This window comes from Gordionus sp. m RMFG-2023, chromosome 1, assembly GCF_954871325.1.
Source record: "Gordionus sp. m RMFG-2023 chromosome 1, tfGorSpeb1-WG-v2, whole genome shotgun sequence".
NCBI lineage: Eukaryota > Metazoa > Nematomorpha > Gordioida > Chordodea > Parachordodidae > Gordionus > Gordionus sp. m RMFG-2023.
In genome coordinates this window covers 73960292-73986031 of record NC_088775.1, presented here as the reverse complement: position 1 = coordinate 73986031, position 25740 = coordinate 73960292, and the positions used below count along the sequence as shown (strand labels likewise).

Here is a 25740-nt window from a genome sequence, read left to right as displayed (position 1 = left end):
ATACTAGACTGACTTTTTTAAAAGCTTCGATTCTTATCAATATTTATATATTATATGACCGTTTTGTATATGGAAATAAGATAAAATTTGTGTTTTTTAATATTAATAAAAAAACACGCATTAATATTCGAAATATGTTTAAGATTGGTGAATCTTGAATATGCAAAAACCATTTATTAAATTTCCATTCAAATAAAATATATAAAATAGATAATAACAAAACGCAAATGCCCTGGCTTGATAAAAGAGTTGTTTAAAAACTTATAGTGGATAAGTATAAATCGATTAGGAATCTAGTGAATTTATATAAAAAATATTTAATAACATTATAGATTCCTGTATAGGTGTTTGCAGTGTGACAATTCGATATATCATGATTTTTAAAAAAAATTAAAAGGCCAACAAAAATGTTGAATTGTTTTCCCCAATATTGACCATCGATGAAGATTATATATGAAAGTACAGTGATCAATTGTATTACAGCCTTCGGTTAAGCGTATTTGTGAATATTTGCTAAAATTTTAAATTTGAGGTATTGAAATACCTCGATATTATGGAGATATTTCATTTTCAGAACTTTTTGTAGCCACCAGCTTGTGTATCCCTTGTATAAAGGTTTCCATAGTCATTTCACCCAGTATTTTGTTATCTCTTGTGCGAACGTTTATAGTTTTGTTTGACAATTCTTTTTCACCTACGACTAGATATTTTTAGTAAAAATTTTTTTTTATAAACAAGCATAAAAACTATTTGGCCGATACCTATATTGCCGGTTATCGGGTCAATTTCATATATTATACTTATTGAATCAAATACTTAGATTATTTGCATTCGATTCATATTTTCTAATCGAATAATTGTATTATTCGTATGAATCAAGTAATTTGTGCGAAAAATAAAAACATTTAGATTTGTTTATAGTTGATTCGAAAATTGAATTCTTTAAAAATATTTTCAAAAACTGGATTAGAATTTTAAAAAATGATTTATAAATGCGAAAATAAATTAAAAAATAAGGTTCGCAAAGCAAAGAACATGTTAAATAAAATATTTATGAATAATTATAAATAAGTCGATCTAATAATAATTATTTGACGAATAAATTTTCCTTATTCGATTCGAATAAATTTGTTATTCGTATTCGTAAATACGAATAAAATAGAATAATTTAAAAAATTATTGGAATATTGATTCCTGATTTAGCCAATCAAATTGAAAACCTTATAATTAAAAAAAAATCCAATGAACATTCCGAATATTTAGACCATGAAACTTATAAAGCATATCATAAATACCATTTAAATAACGAACTACTAATCATATTCCTTGCTCAATTAGATTTATAAGGGTTAATTACTTTTTGCTCATATATTCAATTCTAGCCAACTTAAAATTTTTTTTTAGGTTATATTGGAAGTTAGTAATTAAGACAGACCGATGGTTTATTTCCATTGCTCCAACTCATAGCCTATACTCCTTAGAAGAATAGCTAGGTATAAATCAGAAAGTTAGAGGTGTAGCAAGAAGATTGAGGCAATTATATTTTCTTTAAAAAGGCTGCCGGGTTCTTGTTAGATAAATGAGTAACAAGTTGTAAAGTAGGGCATTTAGTTAAGATGATCAATGGCAACCGATTACTAAGGTGACTTATGCCAAAGATATTGGTTATGTGTAAACAATGCTTAAAAAAGGAGATAGCCAGAAGGATAAGAAAAAAAATAAGAGGTATGTGCTTGAGTTAAAATATGGAGGAGTGCAGAAAATCACTTTTTTTAGAGACTCAAGTTTTCTAAGCTTTTAAAAATATTTCCCAAAAGTCCCTCTAATTATTAATTTTTAAAAATTATTTTTTTAAACAAAAGCACCGATATCGTTGATCTGCCAATACTTTTACAGGTATCAAATATGTCACAAATAGTAAACGAGAGAACCAAAATTTTAGAGTTCTCTCATGAGATCCTGTGCCTACATTAACGAGGAAGGTGTTTTAGAAGTAAAATTTGGGGCTGTTGTCTACCAATTATTTTCTCCTGTGCAGATGTGTATAGACCAATAATTAATATTTAATATCCTTTCAGATTTTCTATAAGAATTATTAACTTATTTTTATATTAAACTTACTAGGTGACATCTCTGGAGAGAATATCTAGTGTGTACAAATAAATTAAGGGTTGCTAACTGCTGAACGTGTTCTTTGCCTCTCCCTAATGACGTGACTAATGACCCTATTAAGGGTGTTTGTAAGAAAATCTACCATGATATATCTTTAAAATTATTTTAGTAATATAATAAATACATATTTAAACCTAAAATAAAATTATATAGCTCAAGTTGGGCATTCCTAATCTTTTTGTTTAGCGTTTCGCTAGAATCGGATTCCGCATTCGCTATAAATCCTTGTTGTTTGAGCGTTTTCGTGACTTCCAAGGCATATGAATCAAAATTTACCCCTACTGGTAACACGGCTATTTGGTTTGGAGATAACCAAAACGGCCTTGTGATGTTTGCAAAAAAAACATTACATTTTAAAATTATGGCACATTTAGAATAAGAAAAAAACTTATAAGCCAAGACTAGAACCAGAGATGCACTGATACCACACTTTTAACCGATATCATCGACACTAACATAGTATTGATCGATGTACAAAATAATGTAGTATATTGAAAAAAAAGATATAATTTATAATATTATCCTTTTTTTATTTATGATTAATTAATTAAATTAAAAGTAAATAGGAAATAAAGATTAGCGTCATCTTCTTTCGATCCTTTTTATCGGTTTAGAAATTCTTATCTGATTTTTTATAAAATTAGTTGCATAATAATGTAGACTTAATTTTTGTTTAAATCTATGAAGGTTAATTATCATGTTTGAGTACCGACCACGACATCAATTAAAATTGAAAGTATCGGCGATACTGATACATATTTGACCCATATCCAGTATCGATGCATCTCAGATAACAATGAATGCGTCTACAATATAGCCTCAACATAATAATGTAGTAAATACCATTTTCCAGCATAATTCTCGGTCAATATGGCAATCATTCTTTCCAGAGACCCTAAGATAGCTCTATGTATGATCACCGGCCTGACTAGATTAGATGTATTGTGAGTTGGATCACAGGGGTTGATATGACCGCTAAAAATAAATTTTGAAACTATTTTTATTACGTTTATAATAATTATATGGTCGCATGTGTAAAGTGTTCTTCTCTTGAGTTAGCTTTATGATTATTTATTATGTATGAATTTTAGATAAAAAAATATTAGGTATTGACATATTTTATTTATTGCGAAATTTTGCATAATGTTATTTGAAATTTTATTCCTATAAATGCAATAATCGAATCTTCCAACCATTCAAACCCAATTTGTTTCTTAAAATAAACTTTATGATCTATGTGTAAAAAAAAATTACTTATACTAGAACTATGAGCAAATTAAATGGGATAGTAATTAAATTAAAGGAAGAAATTAATTCCGTTATAAATTTAGAAAAATGAGTCTGATGCATTTGGGGTAATAATCCAACAAGATATAGAGTCAAAATTAAAGAATAAGTTCAAACGTTCAATTAACCTTTTTTATAAAATTTTTGATAAATATATCTTCTACGGATTTAGAATAAGACGCAAACAATATATAAGGATCATATCAAATTTTAAAAAAATGGTTATTAATTAAAATAACCTTTCATAAGTCAAATCAAATCTTTCGGGTAGTTGAAAGTCCAGCTGTATAGTTGCGCATTGATGCTTTCTCTTCAAAGCGTCGGTCAATATGATATCAATCTATGTATTAACACAAATAATTTAAGTTTAAATATTTTAAAACATATAATACAAATTGTAGAGAAAAAATCCATGTTTCTTAACAACAACAAAAAATTAATATCTTAAAACCGGAAAACGTTATAAAGGCCTTAAAAAGTATGTACACGATTTAATAATCGTTTTTTTTAAATAAGTGCAAAATTTTTATATAGGAAAAAAAGGAATTTGAGTCATTCTTTTATGTTGGGCATGATAGACAAGTTCGAAAAAAATATATAAGCTTGTTGGTAAACGAATAATTAGCAATTGGTATTGTGCACTGCACACAGTACATAAATAAGTTAGAATTAGTTATTAACGTTTTTATCGCCATTTTAAAATTAGAATTGTTTTAAAAAAAATCGCATAATTAGTATATTTTTCAAGAATAAATAATTATCAGATGAAGGTAGGAAGAATTAATATTCAAAAAAAATAATAAATACAGCAAAACTTGTCTTGAGCTCTTGATAATTTGGGCAACTCCTTAAATTGATCAAAATTTTGAGTCACAATCAAATTCCTATTAACTACTGTGTATTAATAAATGCCTAAATAAATTTTGGTCCAAACGGTGCAAAAATTAGATAGGTTTTACTGTACTTATTTTATACTGTATAAAATCATTTTTTATCATTGCGCAAAATAATTACTTATAAATTTTTGTTCCTAGAGGATAACGAGGAATATAAGGGAAATTTTCCTACAAATCTTTTTTTGCTCTATTCATTTCAATTTACATCAAAAAATAAGAAAAGTTCTAAAAAACAGGAGGTGCAAAATATTTTTCATTCATTTTCTTATAATTTTTAATATTACATCTATATCAGAATGCAAAGACCGGCCAGCGTACTGGACCTGTTTTTAAAAATGTAACGGGCTGATCCGGACATTGTATATATAAAAAACCAGACAGACCATGCAAATCTCTGATTTTTCATAAAATTCAATTTCAAATTAAATAATATTGATCATTCATACTATTTGAAAATAAATTACAATATGCTTATTTCTCTGTATTTTAAAGGTTGTCTAACTAAAATTATCTAATATAGAAAATTCATAAAAAATAAATTATTTATGATATGATCCAATTACAAATACATAAAACAGATATCAAAAACAATTGATTTATAAAACGGTTGTTGTGGAAATAGATAGCAATAAAGTAGATATATAAGGCCTTAATTAACATTGGGAAAGAATTAGATATATATATTAAAAATGCGATGGCAAGAAAATTCGTATAAAAAAACTTATGTGGGGCGGACTTTTCATAAAATTTTAATGCAAAAATCTTTAAGGCCAAAATGGGCCTGACTTTGCAGATCTCTAATATGTGTTGGTGTTAAAATACTGGCTACTAATTGTTAGATGTTTTTGATAGATTTATACTGATTTTTTGATGAGTTAATTTTATAAACTTCTTTTTATTTTAGTTCCTTTTTCTTTGAAAATAAGTTATCTATATTTTTGTGGAGATTAGTAATCATTATACAAGGTCTTTCTTTTTTATTATTTAGCTGATTTTATTTTTAAAAACTATTCTAGGGTTATCAATCATAATATAATTTGTATCATTTTAGTATATAAAGCAAAAGAATATGTCAAAATATAATTCCAATTTTGTCGGAAAATTATTGCATCATAATAAATGGAGCATATATGTAGCAGAATATTACATTATTGAGTTATAAAATATTATATAAAGGAGCTGTAGAACTTCTTTTTTTTTGTAAAAGCTGTTATTTTAAAAATAACATAATTATTTATTAGCTATTATAGATTAAAAAAGGATTTGAAAAAAAGAAAATATTTTGTTTTTATTCATTTAAACAATATTACATACCTTTGGCCCATAAAATGCCCCATCTCCGGGATTAAGGGTCCATGGTAAACCAAACTCATCTAAACTTTTGGCTAATTGCTAAATAAAATTTAATCAAGAAAAAGATTATCAAGATATTTAAATTTAAAATAAAATGATGTGCAAATCTGACATCAAAAGTTGTAGCTTTCAGGGCTGAGAAAATAAAAGACACTTTGTTTTTGAATTTAAAAATAGAATCATTTTTTTAGTTATGAATTATTTAAAAAATAAAATGTTTATATATTTTTTTTGAAATTGTATTTAATAAAAAATCAATCATATGTATAAATTTTCGAAACTCTAATGAAAATAATTAAACAAGCTATTTTAAATAAACAATAAAAACGTATCCAAAACATAATTCTAGAAAATTTCGATTTTTTTAAAAAGATTTTGGATATCTAATAAAATAATTTACCTTTTATATTCCATGAAGCCTTTTTTAAAAAAAATATTTTAAATACCCTTTTCCAGTATTTTATTGATGATTAAATGGTTAATTGATTTTAAGGTTTTGTTTAAACTTTCAGTTACATAAATATTAAGTAAATTCGCAAACCATTCTGATCGATAGGTAACTTATAATGTTCATAAATGGATGGCATTTTTTAATGAAAAAACAGTGTATCTTCCAATCTTCATATCTTTAAACACATTCCCCCCCCCTTATCCTAAATTTGAATAATTTTAGTGTAAATTATTATTAGTGAGTGCAAAATGCAGGGTCATAATAACAGGGTGGGGTAGAATCCTGCCCCACAGCGAAATATTGTAGATTTCGCATTTTTGGCCATTTTCATACAATTAGAAGTGAAATGTAATTTTTAAAAAATATCACAAATTTGCCTTATATTAAATAAAATATTCATAATATTACATTAATTTTGATTAATGGATCTACGCCAAACACTTTTTTAGTACTAAATATTATTATCATTATATTTTTAATTTTTGTGATACAGTACAGTTTTCCTTTTTAAATAAATTATTTTTTAAATAGTATATATATATATATAATTTCTGGTCGAATTCGCTTTATATACGCAATTTCTAATCATACCTTAAAAAATTAACCCCCCCCCCCATCCCCAGTTACCCTTATTAAACATTCTGCTTATGACCCTGATAAAGTGAGTATATACTTGTTCTGCCGTGTCCCATTTTTGGGGGTCCCCCATAAATTTTTCAGGTCTGGTAGCTAAGAAAAGTTTAAACGTGAAACCGAACACGCAGAAAACGTCTGATATGAATTGTAAACATGATTTTATTTCTTCTTCAATCTTTGGTAATTCAAATTAAATAGAAAACGAGAATTAGAATTTTTAAAATTATTCATTACCTTAAGTATCTTTATTTCAATTTTAAATGTATAGCTTGGATTTCATAATTTAAGTGTTTTACTTGTAATCTTAGTCCTTTTCCATTACAAACTTTAATTTTTTACCAATTAACATTCATTATACGCTATGCTCTTACTAAAAAAAATTAATGTTGTTCTAATCTAGAGATCTGACTAATCTTGAACTCAAAAATCTGCTAATCTTACCCTGGCCTTTGTAAAATATGTCCATCTTTCTCATAACTTTTATTTACCCTTTCCTCTTTATTTTGTTTTTTAAAAAAATGTTAAACTTGTTCCATCCTGCAAAATATATGGGCGTCATCTTGCTGAAACCTTCTAACCCTGGTTAGTCCAGTTAAGGCACCGCTGACTTCGTTTCTATGCAAAACACCGAAATCGGCCATTCTGAGTGGTAATTCGCGCCATGATCTAGGCCTGTGCTTGAACATCAGACAATGGCCTAATAAAAAAAATTCGTGGTAAATTTTCAAAGTATAAACTTTAATTTTTAAGAGTGGAATATTAACAGATAAAAAAAAGTATGGATATTTACATATGAAAATTTTTACGGTTTACCTTTATTATTTGATCATTTATAATCAGAGATGCATCGATATGGCCGATACCGTAAAAAATTATATTATATTTAGTTTTATAAAGATAATTTATAAATATAAAATTTGTAAAAGTAAAATAAATCAAAAGGTAAAAAAAAATATTAACATCACAGATCAAATTTATTTTATCAAATTTCATGACTTAATATAGACTGAAAAAAAAATAAATAAAATTAACGAAAAAATTGTTTTCCTTGGGTATTATCGTTTAAAATTATAAATATCGGCCGATACATATATAAATCCTATAAACCTAACCTGGGCAATTCATGGGTTTCAAAGCCATTACTTCTTTGTTACTCTGAAGTTCTTTGAAAGCAATATGTTCTTTGGAAGATAAATTTTGGTTTGCATCAGGAATGGTATTAGAATCACCATTGAAAGATGGTGCAGTTGAATGAGCGTTTGATGCCTCATCGCCAATGATAAACATGTTATCCTAATCAAATTTTTGTTTTATAATAAAATTTTAATTAAAAATTCATGTTACTAGTAGTATTTTTGATAGTCATACACCATCCCAATCAAAAGGAAAGAATGTACGAAAAAAATATAATTCTAAGTCTAACTAAAAAATGAATGTGTGATATAGTTTAGTTAATAATTAAAAAAAAATAAAATAAAGGTAACGCCACTTAGCAACTATAGGTGGGTAATAGCTAAAAATAGACTGATTCGGCTCATTCTATGAGCATGTGCTGAAGGAAATCAGCTAAGCATTGAGAAGCGAGTTTTATTTTTGTAGGCTATATCTTAAAAACCTGAGGATGAGGTTAAAGTTATTGGCTAAGACTAGACTAAAACTAGAGCAACTACCCAACTATACTAATAACTGTGTCACAGAAGGTTGTATGGTAGCAATATTAACGAAAATGCTTTTCCGCACAGATAAAATATCATACCGCGTAATGTTGCCAATGTCCAGATATTTGCCAAAGCTTCGAATTGTACATATTTGGAGTAATTACTTCGGAAAAACCTCTTTTTCTGTACTCCCCCCTGATGAATTCTATCAAAGTGTTGTAAATGTGAGCTCCTTTGGGGAAGAAAAAACAGGAGCCGGGACTGAGCTCGTGAAAGAAAAATAGTTCTTGTTCCTTTTTATTTTTTTAAAAAAAGTTTTTTTTATAAATATATAAATCTCATTTTCCTATATTTTAGGGGCTAATCTTCTCTAGGAAAAAGTGATTAAGCTTTTTCTAAAAAAATATAAGTGTTAATTTGTTATTTAAAACATTTGAGAATTTATAATAAAATAAGTTTTTAATCATGTTTGATGAAGGGCTAAGAAACCAAAAAAAAAAGATTTAGAATTTCAAAAAGAAAATCAATTTGTTTTGAATTCTTAAAAAAAATTTAAAAAAAGTAAATATTTTTGAATATTCGATAATTAATTTATTTTAACTCTCAAATATTAATTAATCGGTAATATTATGATTTAGAAACTGGATAAAATTATTTATTTTAAAAAAGTAGTAAATTTTTAAAAAAATTCAAATACAATAAAAACTGATTTAAAATTTGTTTAAAAAAAATTTTTTTTTCGTAGCCGTGAATTGGAATTTTTCATCCACTATAAAAGTTAAAATACGCTATATAATAACAAAAATTGAAATAATTTAATAAGAAGCAAATCGATGCCCTAATAAGTTTGGCCATGATCATTTACAAGATATATAGCAATTATCACTAGATATTTTTAAATCCATTATAAAATATTAAACTATGCTGAACCAAAATGATCAAGCCCACGTGGATCTAAATAAAACGGTCTGTAAATTTATATGTTAGTGTGCGCATGCTTTTGGATTTTATATTCCCAAACTTTTTTTACAAGATAAAAAAAATGTAACATAAATACTCGTATATAATATATCGTAAACCTTGCCAATTTTCCTATGGTCTCTTTTAAGAGCTTCAATCTGCAGGGTTTTCCATTCCTTTAATTGCTTAGTATCAGGGAAGGATATGCCATATATTCTTTGCAATGTTTCAGCTTTGCAATCCCCTTCCCAATAAGTTGAAGATGTCTTTTGTATGTAAAATGGAAAGAGAAAATGATAAGGATTAAAAAAGCCTATATATAAAGCTACATAAAAATAATTAACCTCCCTGAGTAACAATATGATGAAATATCAGTACTATATTAATAATAGGGGTGTACCGATACCGCATTTTGGAGGCCAATCCGATACGATATTAAATTGATATCGGCCGACTACCGATCTGTTATCATATCTAATTTTGTATTCTGTAAAGATACCAATGGTTTAATTTTTAATATACTTTTTATTAATATAACATCTATAATTTAACTATACCATAACTTATGTTATTTAAATATATTATAATGATCAATTATAGTTTATATTCAATCCAATTGCAATTCTAAAAGTATATAAAATATTTTTATTGTTAAATCACTTTTATATAACAAGTAATAACATTAATCTATATACATAATAAGTAGTGCTGTAAAGTAACGTCTTTTTTTGTAGAAAAGGAACGTCATACGTTACATTTTTCTAGAAGTTACGAGTAACTGTAACGCGTTTCTTTTTTTTGGGTAACGGTAACGCAAAACGTTACTTAAAATTTTTTCTTAAAAAAATATTAATAAAAAAAACATATTTTATTGTGCTATAAAATTACTTTTATTTATTTTTAATATAAATAATAAACCGAGTTTTTAATTCATATCAACCAACATTCCTTTCATTCTTATTTAAATTTTCGCTCGTTATTTTCAATCAAATTTTAATCTAACTAATATTCAATCAAAATTCAAAGTATATATTAATATTATTATTCTATATTATAATTTATTTTAAGAATATATGCCAAACTCTATAATAGTTGATTCTTCTGATGAAGAAAATTTAACCCTTCCATGGCCTCAATTTGAGACATATTTTATTCCAATAGAGAAAATTAAGGGTACAAAATCGACACTTTGTAAATGTAGATTATGTCGATGTCTAGCAGTTCCAATTTAAAAAAACATATGAAGGTAAAAAGATGAAATAATATATTATTATTTTTAGATTTTAATAATGATATTAATATAATATACTATTATTTTAAACATATGTGTATTATAAAATAACCATTAAAATAAGTATATTTCATAATATTTTGAAAAGCTTAATCATGAAATTTAGATATAAAACAATTGAATTATACTATAGTATATAGGGCTGGGAACCAACATTAAAAACTTAAGATTAACAAAATAATCTAATGTATTGGGTTTAAACAATATCTTCTATTTCTTGTTTTAGTCTTGCTATTGGTATAACTTCAAATAGTTAATATGAATTTAAAAATCTTTATTTTATGTATTATTAAATATATAATGAAACTGAAGCAATATTGTTTTAGAGAACAGAACCTAGATATTTTTCCTGATTCCTTTTTAAATGATAATTCAGAATTATGAAAAAAATAAGAAATTGAAAAATCTTTGGCCATCAGAATATCAATTTTTTAGTGAGGTATTCAAAATGCAGTTAAATTTTTAATCTTCAATTATTAAAAAAGCTTAGTTATTTTTAATAAAAATTCAGTAATAAATAATTATATTTTGTTTAAAATATAGGCTTTACATTCCTCAAATAAATGAAAACTTAAATAGTAATAAAAGAAAAAAAATTGAAACCAATCAACTCACAATCATTGATATGCAGAATCCATATACATCAAAGATCAATAAAACTCAATACTGTTGATGAATTAGTTTTTAATTTTGTAATTGAAGAATTACAACCATTTTCAATTGTAGAAAGCCCTGCATTTATTAATATTATCAAAAAATTGCAGCCATTCAAAAATGTGATATCAAGGCCTACCCTTGTATAAAAAATTAACAAAGCTGGTGAAACCATGACAAAAAAATTAGTGGATTTATTGCGTATTAAAGAATTTGTTTGTACAACTATGGATTCTTGGTCAGCTTATCATCGGTATATAAAATATTCTTGTAGATTGATAATATTGCCTTTTAAAGTGTTCTTATTTAGGGATGACTGTACACTGGCTACTCCCAGACACTTGAGAGGGTTTCAGCTTGCCTAGCTAGTAAAAGGCTAAATAAAACACACATTTGATTACCTAGCAAAAATAATCTTTGAAATTTTTACAACTTATAAGATACAAAATAAAGTGACCAAATGCATTATAGATAATGCAAGAAATTATATAAAAGCTTTCAAGTAAAAAAAATTATAATATATTTACTAAAAATTTATTAGAGTATATGAACAAGAAGAAGAACCGGATGATGAAATAGTTCATCTGCCATTATGTGATCTATTTGAAAATCATAATGATAGTATTGTATACCTACCCAAGCATCATTCCTGTTCAGCACACACTTTAAATCTGATTGCAAGTGTTGACATTGAAAAGGCAAATAACGATGTCTATTTTAAAGCCATTTCAAAAATTACATTTCCTAAATGTAAGCTATTGTGGAATAAACATGGGCAATCTTCAAATTGTGCAACCATTTTTAAGGAAAACATGGGAAGATATCTTATTAAACCGGTTATAACAAGATGGAACTCTTTTTATAACTCCGTGAAATTAATAGATAGTCTTATTAAGGAGAATTGCCAAAAATTTGATGACTCTTGTGATAAATCTGAATTGCAGAGATTTTCAGATAGCGACAAGTCGTTCATGGATGAATTTTGTATGGTTTGTGTAAATTAAGAAATATTATATGTATATATATGTTTTATAAGTTATGGACCCAATTGCTACGGCTCTTTCTATTTTAGAGAGCGAAGGAAAAATGTATTTGGGATATCTCACTCCCACAATAACCATTATAATATTAAAACTTAAAAAAATGGCTTTAAATCATTTCAAGTTTTGTAAGCCACTTATTAACTCAATCCTGGAAGGCATAGATAAGAGGTATACATTTCAAATATTGCTTATATTTTGATTTTATTTTCAATAGATTCAAACACATCTACAAAGATGAATATATACTATCAGCAATGATTTACCCACTATTTAAATTAGATTGGCCCTGGATAAAATCAGAGATGAATAAACAAAGAATGCAAGATCTTATTTCCATTTTGAGAAAAGATCTTGATTGAGAAAGAGCAGACCTGATTCCCTTATCCAAAACAAATACCAAAATATTTTCTGATAAAGATAAATTTTTGAGGAAATTAATGAAAATCCTTGTGAAGATATTTTATTAAATTTTTTTCAAAATAAAGATACTTCTTTAAATATTTTTAATAAATTCCCCGAGTTAAAATTTTTATTTATTAAATATAATACCACCCTCCCATCCTCTGCTCCTATTGAACGTGTGTTTAGCACGGCGAAGGCTGTGTTGAGCACTAAGCGCTCTTGTTTGTCTGATGAAAATTTTGAAAATCAATTATTGCTAAAAATAAATAAAAAATTATTACAAAAAAATGTTATCTTTATATATTATATATGAAAATTTTTTATAATAAGATCTCATCATTTTATGTATTATTTTTTATAGTTTTGTCTATATTATAAATTGTAAGAAAAAATAAATATATTTTTGTATATAATATTTAATTTTTTTAAGTAACGAGTAATACGTTATTTTTTGAAAAGTCAACGCGCGTTCCTTTTTTAAAAAGGTAACGAGTAAGGGTAACGCGTTCTTTTTTTTTCCAATGTAACGAGTAACGGTAACGTGTTTCTTTTTTGAGGTAACGTTTACAGCACTAATAATAAGTAATAAACAAATATATTATGAAATTTAAAATAATATTTAACATTAATATTGAAGATTTCTTTTTAGAAATACCAAAATTACAATTTATCAGAGGTCAGCCTGAGGCGACGGTAACTATCAATATCACCGCTTCACTAAAAACTAGTGCTATAAACGTTACCTCAAAAAAGAAACGCGTTACCGTTAGTATAATTCAATTGTTTTATATCTAAATTTCATGATTAAGCTTTTCAAAATATTATGAAAGTATACTTATTTTAATGGTTATTTTGTAATACACATATGTTTAAAATAATAGTATATTATATTAATATCATTATTAAAATCTAAAAATAATAATATATTATTTCATCTTTTTACCTTCATATGTTTTTTTAAATTGGAACTGCTAGACATCGAGGTTGATATATTTGTTTAGGACATAATCTACATTTACAAAGTGTCGATTTTGTACCCTTAATTTTCTCTATTGGAATAAAATATGTCTCAAATTGAGGCCATGGAAGGGTTAAATTTTCTTCATCAGAAGAATCAACTATTATAGAGTTTGGCATATATTCTTAAAATAAATTATAATATAGAATAATAATATTAATATATACTTTGAATTTTGATTGAAAATAACGAGCGAAAATTTAAATAAGAATGAAAGGAATGGTGGTTGATATGAATTAAAAACTTGGTTTATTATTTATATTAAAAATAAATAAAAGTAATTTTATAGCACAATAAAATATGTTTTTTTATTAATATTTTTTTAAGAAAAAATTTAAAGTAACGAGTAACGTTTTGCGTTACCGTTACCCAAAAAAAAGAAACGCGTTACCGTTACTTCTAGAAAAAGGTAACGTATGATGTTCCTTTTCTTCAAAAAGGTAACGACGTTAGTAACGTCGTTACTTTTTTGACGTTACTTTACAGCATTACTAAAAACAGATTCCGAAGAGATTATCGCACACTTTTATAAACAGAATGCGCAAAAAAATAACAATATGGCAGAATGTTTATAAATTAATTATTATAAAAAATAACTAAAAATGGATTTCGATTTATTTATAAAAATAAATGATTCTAGATATAACTTTTTTTTAAAATTATATTTTTGTTAAAGACGCCATTTTATATCGGATCGGATCGGAAAATTATATAATTGGCCGATATTTAAAATGGGTGAAATATCGGCCCGATCCGATAAAAAATATCGGTACATCCCTAATTAATAACATCATAACCAATATATTTGATTGTAGTTGTATACATCAGAGACCTTCATGAGTCGGGCCCCACGGCCCATTACTAGCCGCCTTATAGCGGGCCTGGGTTAAGTCTGAGTTTTGAAAAATTTATCAATGGGTTGGCCTAAATTTTTTTTATTTAAATGTAGCTTATTTAAAACAATGCTGACATAAAAAAATATTGCAATTTTTCTCTTAAAATAAAAATAAATTTCCGTATTATTATCAAATTAATTGCCTAAATACACTTAAATATTGTTTATTTTCATTAAATTTTTGGAGATGGGCTTGGGTAATTTTTTTTAACATTAAATATGGGGCCGGCCTGGGCCTAAAAAAATTTTGTACTAGGGCCTGAGATGGACTTAATCAAAAAAATTATGCCCATTAATGCCTCTGGTATTCATATATATATAATATATGTATATACTTTGGTCAATGAAAAGGCTTTGATTTTTGCAGTATTTCTAACATGTGGTCCCCGACATAAATCTATGAGCGGCCCACATCTATAAACAGTAGTAATTGAAGAAGTTATGGAGTCTAAAATTCTCAACTTGAAAGGATTGTACTAAAAGAGTATATCAAAATTTTTAAAAAAATTGTAGAAGTCGTAATTATCATTTTAAAAAACTCCTTTTTATTTGGTTTTTACGGCATCTAAATGGATTACTAGATAATTTCTTGATGTATATTATGAAAGTATATTTTTAATGAGAACTTTGGGAAAGAATCATATAATATTTTTTTTAAATTTGTTTCTTGGATGTTGTGAGAATATGTCAGAATTTTAGTTTCCAATTTGTAGATTTTCTTTTGAAAGACATCAATTTTAAATTGGATGGGGGGAGGGGGGGGGGTATTAGCCTCACATATCATGTAATTTGTTTCACCTTATCTAACAAATATCAATTCTTAATTTTAAAATATTATATTTATAGCCTTCTTTTAAGACATAATGACATTTGTTTCAAAACAGTGTCCTTTCACTGTGTGACTAAAAAAACTATATAGAAAATGGAAAACCCGAAAATAAATCCTAGGATAATTATTACCTGATAAATAAAATACATTCCCCGGAAATTAAATCTCGTAATGATCAACCCCAAAAAAATAATTCCCCGGAAAAAAGTATCTATTTTATTAGATACTAGAAAGTAGGGATGTAAAAAGCATCTCTAAAAAAACAATTTCGTTCTTGTTCAAAATTCATTTTCCAAAAAAAAAATAAACTAACCGGGAATGCGTTAGCATTCATTCATATCTCAAAAAAAAATTTCAATCAATAAAAAATTCAAGATCAAGAATTGTTTTATAGTTAAACCTAATCTGCTACACTAAAAACGAGTTCCACCCGAGCTGATGTTAATATTACAATGTTATATATTATGAATAAAGGTCTTATTTAATTCGTAAAAATTTTTTTAGAATCTAAAAAATGGGATTTTACCAAGATATTTTTTTAGTGGAAAAATTTTGAGATATTTTTTTTCCGAATAGTTATTTTCCTAATAATTCCTTTTCCGGTAAATAATTCTCCGGGGAATTATTTACAGAGGGTCTCTTAAAATATAAATAATAGGAGTCAATCCAATTTTGACTCTAAAACAAGTTTTGATTCTTTATTGTAATACTCTCGTATATATATGAATGTTCTTATCCAATTAATTAATCCTTAATTTACATAGTGTCTATAAATTTTATAACACTATTATTAATGAATGAAATTCAAAAATACCTCAAACATTTTCATCAGCTCCTCTTTGCTTAATTCTAATCTTTCAAATGGTTGCTTATCTTTAATGATAGACTTCATGGAGTTCTCCAGCGCAGGAAAATCGTTTTGAGATACCAGACAACTAAATATTTGTAAAGTTTTATATTTTACGTCACAAAATCTAAATCAACAAATGTATAAAAAAGATATATTTTACTGTTTATCCATAAACATGTCATAATAAAACCCATTTTCTATAGGAGGCCCATAACATAGCAATCCACAATACTTAGTTTCCATTGCTTCCCCTAAGATATGAGCAGTAGAATGCCAATATACCTGCTTTCCTAAATATAAAATATATAATAAATTTTAATATAAACTAATATTATACCCTCATCATCTTCAAATGTAAGAATTTGCAAGCTACACGATTTTTCCAAAGGTCTTTCTAAATCCCACAATTCTTTATCAACTTTTGCAACCAGAGCAACATCAGCCAAGGAGTTGCTAGTTTATTTTTAAATATTAAAAATTGTAATACGTTATAAAAATTTCATATTTATTGTCTCAAACATTGTAACAAATATAAACAATCTTTATTATTGATTCAAAACAATCATTATAAATTATAATGGAATATATTAAAATTATGATTGATAAATCTAAAAATAATTCAACGGCAAACATAATTTTTTTATGAGAAAAGCTGGTGGTTATCTAATGTTAAATTATAAAAATTTGATGAGGAATGTTAAATTATCCATTATTTTCCCAATTGGGAAAGCTGCCTTAGTTTAAAACAAAACATAAGTTCAACAGAATCGCAATATAAAGACACTTTTTAAAAAAAAAATTGATTGGAAGATGAATTGAAAATATTGAATTATCAAGATGTGGTCCAAATTCTATAGAAATATTGTATTTTTAAAGAGATTACAACAATATGTTCAAAAATATAGAAAGCAACTTCAAGAACTCACCTCTAGTTGATTTCGTAGCCTAATAGCATAATACATTAAATTCCTAGTCCCGTTTGCTGACATATGTCAAATCTATTATCAAAGATGCATCGATGCCACTTTTTCCCCAGATACCGATGCCATGTTTTTTAAATACAATTGCCATTTATTTATTCCAAAAATATTTAGTCCACTACTCAACAAAGAAATTTAAAGCAGCCCAAAAAAATTCTTCTACTTTTCAGATGGAGCAGCGTCACAATATAAGAATCGCAAAAAAATAATCAATCTTTGCCATCATGAAGATTATTTCGTAATAAAAGCTGAGTGGCATTTCTAGGCCAAATTTCATGGTAAATCGGTATATGATGGAGTCGGAGGTAAGTCAAAAGTAGTGGCCAAGGCTAGTTTACAAAGACCTGTCAGAGCAAACAACTTGTAATAAAGAGTTTTTTGCCTATTCTAAGAAAAATATCAAAGGTAAGATTTCTAATTTATTAATATATATTATTAATTATTTTTATTAACCTATTAATGGTCACACTTTTTCTACTCGATGAAAATTCTTGATTTTTTCAAATTTTATTTATTTTAGTCTAACTAAGAAATCATTAAAAAATCAACATCAAAAAATCATCCTAAATAAGAAATCACCGTTACATATCTGCAACGTTGACCATTAGGGGTATAAAAATAAGATAAAATTATATTATTGCACAAAATCGAATGAAGATAGATAATTTCAAATTTATTAACATATTTCATATTTATAGGATACAATTTTGTAATTTTTATATTATGAAATTTTTTTTAACAATTAATATATATTGGTTTTATCGAATATCGATAATATTATTACATACATAATGACCATAAGAATTTTCAGGTGTTTCACTTAGTGATGAAAATTTACTAGGATGGCCTCTACTTGCACTCATCTTTTTATTTACCAGGGGAGTTTTCAAAAGTGTCGTAGTTATTTCCAGACGAAATGTCAGTAATGATTTTTATCATCCAGGATTCACTCGATTCCATGACTTCCATAAATTTACTATCGATATGTCAATAAAAATGCTAAAAATAAGCCACCACCATTTTTTTACCTCGTATATTATTCTATATGTTGACTAGGTTATGGCACAGATCAACGCCAACCATATTGGAATTATATGAATTTATAAGATTAGGTTATTTAATTTTTATTTTTGAGAAAACTTTCGCGAGAATTTTGATATCTTGCATAGAGGGCTAAGAACTTTACTGATGATGTAACTGTCACCACTGAACTATCATTCTTTCGAACTACAAATATTTCATATGTCTTTTCAAATCGGTAGTCGTAATAGCACCTCTCTTTTTTGCAATAATTTTAATTGTTTCTAGGGGAGAATTTTCAAGCCTATTTTCTCTTATAGATCTAGTTGCAAAAAATCAAAGATACTTCAAATGCGATAAAAGTCTTAGAGATGTAAAAAATTATCAAGTAAATGAAATGCAAAGAAAATACTTGGAAAACTTGGAGTTAATTTGTAAAAACAAATTCGAAGCCATTGGGTTTATATTTTTCCTTGATATATTATTTCCTCGATAAGGTATCATATGCTCATCTGAGCATAAATTATGTAAAAATATACCGAATTGTTGAAACTTTTTATTAAGTAAATTTAAATATAGGCGGACTTTATAAAGATTATCATCTTCATCAACAGTTGAGTTATTAGATAAATGTAGATTCCTATTTATATCCCGAAATGTATATTGTATCATTGAATTCCTAACGATTGGTATAATAATATCATTGTCATTAGACCAATATATTCTTTGCAGCAATGGAATTATATTCAGTCAGCAAAAGAATTCCTATAAATCTTTTCATTTCTGACTCGGTTGTAATAAAATTTAGCCTATTGTTTTGTTTGGAATAATTATGTTCTTGATCAAAAATTATTTCAAATGTTTCTATTGAAGTTTTTTGGATAAAATCAAATTGGAATTCGATAATATTCCTTATCAGTAGGTCTCGATGAGTAGATTGGAACAGTTTTTTTTTCATTTTATATTATTTCGAAAATTTAATTTTCTTTCTTGATTTTTAGATATTGAGGTTTCTGAGACAATATCAATGTCTGCTGGATATAAGATTTCGATCTCCCCTGCAGTATCTAGTGGAAGATCAGGCGTGTCAGTTAGATCTTTTTATCGAAATCTTCATCATAAACTAAAGCAGCATTAGGAGGTATAATTAGAACATCTGTTTTATAAACAGAGGGCCTTCATCGAAAAGCATGGATATATATTAATATTTTAATATTATTTAATAATATGGCAAATATAAGATGATAATAAATAATTTACAAATAATTTTTATATTCAAATGAAAAATAATGAGAATAAGAAAAAAATTATGATGAAAAAATAGTATTTTTGTTTAGTAAGAATATAAAAAAAATTTATTATATAATTTTTTAAGAAAAATTGCGTTTTTTGAACCCTTATTTGGTCAGCTATGCATAAATGGTACATTAAAAAACATATGATTATAAATCTGAGAGTAGATAGAATGATGGGCCAAAATTAATTAGAATAGGTTAAGGCATCTATAAGAAATAAATTTATGTCAATTGCATTAAAAAAAATACTCTTTCAACGAGGGAGCTTATAACATTTGGCATTTTAATAGTTCAAAATTGTCGAACTTCAATGACATCTAGCGCACTCAAAAATAAATATTTTTTAAAAAATGTTTTTTTATGTTATAATACAATCATAGAGCTATAAGAATCATATGTGAAATTATTTCAATTCAAAAAATTTATATGTAAAAAATCAATAAATAACAACTGTTGCAGATATGGCACGTTGACCACTAATGGGTTAAGGAATAGATTTGTCCTGTATTATGGAAGACGAACATGAGAAAGAGAAGATAATTTTTAGAGAGAAATTCAATGCACTTATAATAAACGCAAAATTTTCATATTTTATCTTATTTCCCCGGATAAAATTGAAAACAAATTTCACTCGAATATTAATGCGAATTTAATATATGAAAAAATAAATGATATAATGTATGGTTCCCGTTCTAAATCGCTAAAAATTGGGAATCTGGCTTATATCTCCTAGAAAAATTTTTAAGTAAATTTTAAATTAATATTAATAGATACTAGGGGACTAAACACTTGTATTTAAATTGAAAATTCCCAATTTTTAGCGATTTTTGTTATAGCGATTTAGAACCTATCCCAATATGTATCTATGATAATCAATGATAAAATCAAATAATAAAAAATTATATGAAAGATATTTATTATTGAAAATTTGATACATTATTAAGATGTATGACAGTTGGCCCCACTGCCCCTCAGTTTAATTGGTACATTTAATAGAAATTCGAAATATTTTAGGATAAAAAGTAAAAATATCCTGTTATTAAAAAATTAGCAACAACATTTTAACAATAATTTGTAATTTCGTATAGTGCCATCTATTTTATGCAAATAAAAATTTTAACTTTTGGTAAAAATGCATATTTCAGAAAAAATCGATTGCGACGCCAAGTTTTCCACATCTTAAATATATTTATGTTTAAATAAATTGAAACAGAAAATTTTCGAAAACCAATCCCTTTATTGCTTAAAAACACAGGTAAGGTAAACCGGAAATATACTCAAATTGGCGCCTATTTTTTCCTTTTTATTCTTATAGACCTTTAAAGATTTTTTTATCTACAATTTGATATATTACATTTATTTTTACTATAATAGTTTTTGAGATATAAACATTTTAAAAATTTTACAGATTCCAAAGTCACTATTTTTCGCACCTTTGAAACTCTGTATTTCGGGAACCAGGTTTGCTAGTGAGCTAAAATAAGATGTTTCTTATTTTTTTACTTCTCTAAATAATTCTATAAATTTTTATTAATTTTAAAAGGGGTCGGCCGAATCGTGATCGATTTGACATGGAATAGACCAAATAGAAAACTGGAAATGATCATAAAATAAATTTTACATTTTTTTTCATATAAAAATATAGCACTAATTAATAAATGTGCAAAATTTCAAGTTGAGTCGAACTCATGTTTAGGAGATATGGCATTTTAATCATTAAACATAAAAATTCGTAATAAATATTTGATAAATTATTAATTATATATTATATTTAAGCTAAAATCTTTTAAATATTTTATTATTTTATGTATTTATTAAATGAAATATTAACTAAGAGGGGGGGGGGTGGTTATTGTTAATTTATGTAATATATTTACTTCGTTACTAAAATTCGCACAATTTGGGTAAACATATATGTTAGTGAAGGTCTAAGAAATGCATTTCCTCTGGGAGTGTTTTTCAAGACGATATTAAATATTATTTAAAAAAATTATAACTCCGATGAACCGTGGTAAAGTGCCTGGTAAAAACCATTTTATATCAATAAAGGTTAAAGGAGAGAAGTGTCAATTGCAGAAAAGACTCATGCAATCTTAAAGATTTATATTTTAATTTTAAAGAAACACATGGAGACATAAAAATGGGCTTTAGTAAATTCGCTTAATTAAGACCAAAATATTGTATTGGATGGAGGACCAGGAACCCATGCCATGTGCATATGGTGCTGAACGGCGGAGGATTTTCCCAACGTCTAATCATATATACCCTATTAAAGGTTATCAAGTAGCACAATATCTTGCGCGCTTCCTGATTGTTAGTTTAAAAAAATGTAAATTTTTCCCAGGTTTTTTCAATCTAAGAGAAAATTTGAGATATCTTAGACAATAGTGCAATTGATTATATTTTTAAACGATGGTTATTTGTTGATCGAGCGACTATTGAAAAATTTTGCAAGTCGATATTCGATTTTATAGATTTATTTTTCGAAATTAATCCCACATTCATTTATAGCTTAACAACAGCCAGCATGTCACAATTCATTAAAAACAAGTTTAAATGTTGGTGAATTTTTATTTTTCGAAAAATTATGCTTTTGAGGTGCAGGACCACACTGAGAGATTCCATTGGAATAATAACCAGACTACTCTCCATCCCTTTATAATATTATCATGAAATTAATATGAACAAACATTAAATATGTGATGCTGTCAACGTGTCCGTGTCTAAAACATAACGCATGTGCTATTTTTCTATTCCAAACTAAAATGATTAATTTTCTTAAATCAAAATTTCAAAATATATCAAAAATATTTTAATGGCGCAGTAATACAATATAAAAATAAAATAAAAATTCATACATGAACTCAATTTTAGAATCAAAAGATTATGGCACTTTTCAAAAACCCATAGCAAAAGTGCCTGCAATAGTTTGGGAGAAATTACAAAAGGTTAATATCAAGAACAAGCATTCTGTTTCCTAATGAGAACTAGATATAATATACTTTAGAATTATTTATTTTTATATAACAAATATCATAGTAGTTAATTACGCACTTGTAAATGACCATGAATATGAAAAAATAACAAGGTTTCAAAAGGCTAAACACATTCCTGAAACATAAAAGTTTCATGCATTTATACCTCTAATTAAATTATATTTATATTGTGAAAATTATTTAATTTACAACATATAAATTTAAAAATTTTATAAAATTATATTATATCTTTAATACAATTATAACCAACAATTGATTTGTACTTTGTAGATATTTTTATGAGGAAAAAATTATAATTCATTAAATTAACCATACCCCCTACCCACCTCCACAATACTTTTTTAGATCTTAAATAACTATTTATTTGATTAAATATAAAAAATTTGATATCTTTTGATTTATATTATAATTATTGATTAATATCAAATATTTTCAATCAGAGTTGTCTCCTTTTTAAAAGTAGCTAGCTACTGTACTTGCTCCTACCTTCTCAAAAGGAGCTAGCTTCCCGCTCTCACTACTACATTTTTAAAAGGAGCTAGCTCCCACTCCAAGTAAAAGTAATGGAGTGCCACTCCATAACCGCTCCTTTGATTTTCATTTTTTTTAGAAGGTACACGAAATAATATATTTTTTATCAAAAGGTTTGATGTATATTAAATGATCTATCATATATTTATAATCTATTATTAGCCTTTAAAAGTAATAAATTTTCTAAATTAGAATCTAAAAAACATCCACGTGTCTCCCCTATGATCTGTTTTGCAATACTAAATAAGCACTCCATATGAGCACTAGAGGGAAGCAGGGTATAGTATTTTATAAAGATATTTTTTAATTCAGGTATAAAAAAGGAGATTTAGTAATGAGAAAATTAAAATAAATATTAAAATATATTTAAAAAAGCATCATATCTATCAACCCAGGCTCAACTATAATGAATTGCCCCAAAATAATTATAACTCTTTTTAAAAATCCCAAAATAAAAAAAATATAGTTATCATTTTGTATTTAAAAGAAAGGTATTTTTACTTTTAAATGCTTTTTTAGATTGAAGCTGCTCACTTTTGAAAATGAAATACTTTTACTTAAACACAAAAGGCATTTTGCCCTTAAATTTGTTAGATCATCTGGATCAACATCTTTTATAAGTTTAAAATATTTTTTGTATGATGGAAATTCGCTTTGTTCTTTAAATCCATAATATCTAAAACTATTTTTTATCATATATCTATAAAATGAATATTAATATGACTTATAAGATTTCCCAAAAAATTTTCAATATAAAAATGAAAAACTTGAGTTTAATATTTAAAACGATTAGAATAAAACTCAGCTCAACATTTATCAATGGATATTAAAATAAAATAATTTCATTTTTATTGATTTTATTAATAAACATTATTAATATTTAAAAAATAATTTAATTAATACCTTAAATTTAAAGGAGCGGTAAAGTGGTGCTCCTCCCACTCCAGCCCTAAAAGGAGCTGCTCCAGATGTTTTTGAAAAAAATGTAAACTCTGTTTTCAATAGATTAATGATTAAAATACCATATTTCCTAAGCCTGTGCTCAGCCCAACTTGAAATTTTGCATATTTATTAATTAAGCCTATAGCTACAAAAAAATTTGATGGAAAAAAAATGTCTATTTGATTTTATGAATATTTCCAGTTTTTGACATTTAAAATTTTTAACATTTAACATTAAGTCATTGTAAAAGCTTATTATTAACCTATATAAAGAAATTTAAACAAAGCTCTCAGCCTAATTGTATCTAAATATTATAATTAAAGGGAGCATTTTGACAAACATGCTCTATTTTTTCAACATTTAAAGGCCCATATCTCTGCTCCTGTTTGAAGTTGAAGGCTAAAATTTAATTTTTTTTCTTAGTAATAATATATACAAACTCTTGTAAAAATTTGAAAAATCTGAAGAGGTCAAGTTGAAAATCATGTTTTTTATGTTAATTTGCCATGAAATTCACCACATATAAATTATAATAATTATTTCGAATGTTGAAGTTCTAATAATAATAATAAATATATCATTTGTATTAAGTGAAGGTCACAGTTTGATCTGGTTTGGAGCTAAATTTGAGATAATTTATATTTTAATTAATTAATAATTTCTATGAGGACTAAATTATTAAATAACTATTTAATTCTTTTAATTTGCTTATATTTTAAAATTAATACTGCCTATTTCTATTAGTGATCAATAATTATTATATCTTCTAGTTGGCCCATCAATGTATGTGATATATTAATATAAATAAAATTTAAATTCTCAACATTCTTGATATTCATTTGACAATTATAGAAAGATGATCTCCAATTTTTCTTATCCAAAAAAACCAACGAATGACAAAAAAGAAAAGCATACCTTTGGTCTGCATTTGTTACATTTATCACTTCTAAATATAATATAATACATTCAACCTTAGAGATTTTGCAACATCTAATGGAGTTGTTTTCCAGGAGTGGCCTTCAATAATTTTCCCATCTTTTAATTTTATAGAAATTGGCTGCGGATTTAATTTTGATAATTTATTTAAATAATCTTCTTTAAATTTATTCCACAATAAGAGTCTACCATGAATATAATCAGGCACCTTATGTAATATATATGATTAAAATTTTGACATAATATATAAAACCTGGTCTTCATATTTTTTCAATTTTTCACATGCTTTCTGAATATAAAATATAAATTTTATGTTTTCATGTTTACTTTAGTAACATATGTTGATTTAGGATAATAATAAAAATTTAACCGTCTCAAAATTTTCAGATTAAATGACACTTAATATACATCAACCTATATCTCATAATTTAATTACTCGTTCGTCAAGGGATATATTATTCATTTGTTGAGCAACTTCCATCTAGATATATACCATACGATTAAGAGCAAATATGATTTAATAAAGATTATACTTAAACTGTTCTAAAAGGGTTTATTGACTGATTGCTTTACGATGGTTTCTGTCAAACTGTAATGCAAGATATGACTACTTTATCAAAATAAGATATAACACTAACATGTGAT

The 25740-nt window shown here is 26.1% G+C and overlaps 1 protein-coding gene across 2 annotated transcripts; it reads right to left on the bottom strand.

Annotated features, from left to right (window-relative positions):
* Window positions 1-215: 215 nt before the first annotated feature.
* LOC135922349 (threonine--tRNA ligase 1, cytoplasmic-like) lies at window positions 216-25691 on the bottom strand. Of its 2 annotated transcripts, none has more exons than XM_065456735.1 (18): window positions 25629-25691; window positions 25532-25576; window positions 25349-25384; window positions 25131-25303; window positions 16733-16848; window positions 16556-16685; window positions 16360-16480; window positions 15052-15192; window positions 9533-9679; window positions 8552-8746; window positions 7908-8088; window positions 7323-7492; window positions 6833-6970; window positions 5670-5747; window positions 3699-3799; window positions 3016-3147; window positions 2307-2494; window positions 216-700 (listed from the first exon to the last, which is right to left on the bottom strand). In XM_065456735.1, the coding sequence occupies exons 2-18, from the start codon at window positions 25574-25576 to the stop codon at window positions 552-554; spliced, it is 2241 nt and encodes a 746-aa protein (XP_065312807.1). In that variant the 5' UTR covers window positions 25629-25691; the 3' UTR covers window positions 216-551. The 2 variants fall into 2 exon arrangements, with proteins under 2 accessions (XP_065312807.1, XP_065312806.1); XM_065456734.1 differs by lacking the exon at window positions 25629-25691 and adding an exon at window positions 25423-25493 and having other exon boundaries at window positions 25532-25547.
* Between the last annotated feature and the right edge of the window lie 49 nt (window positions 25692-25740).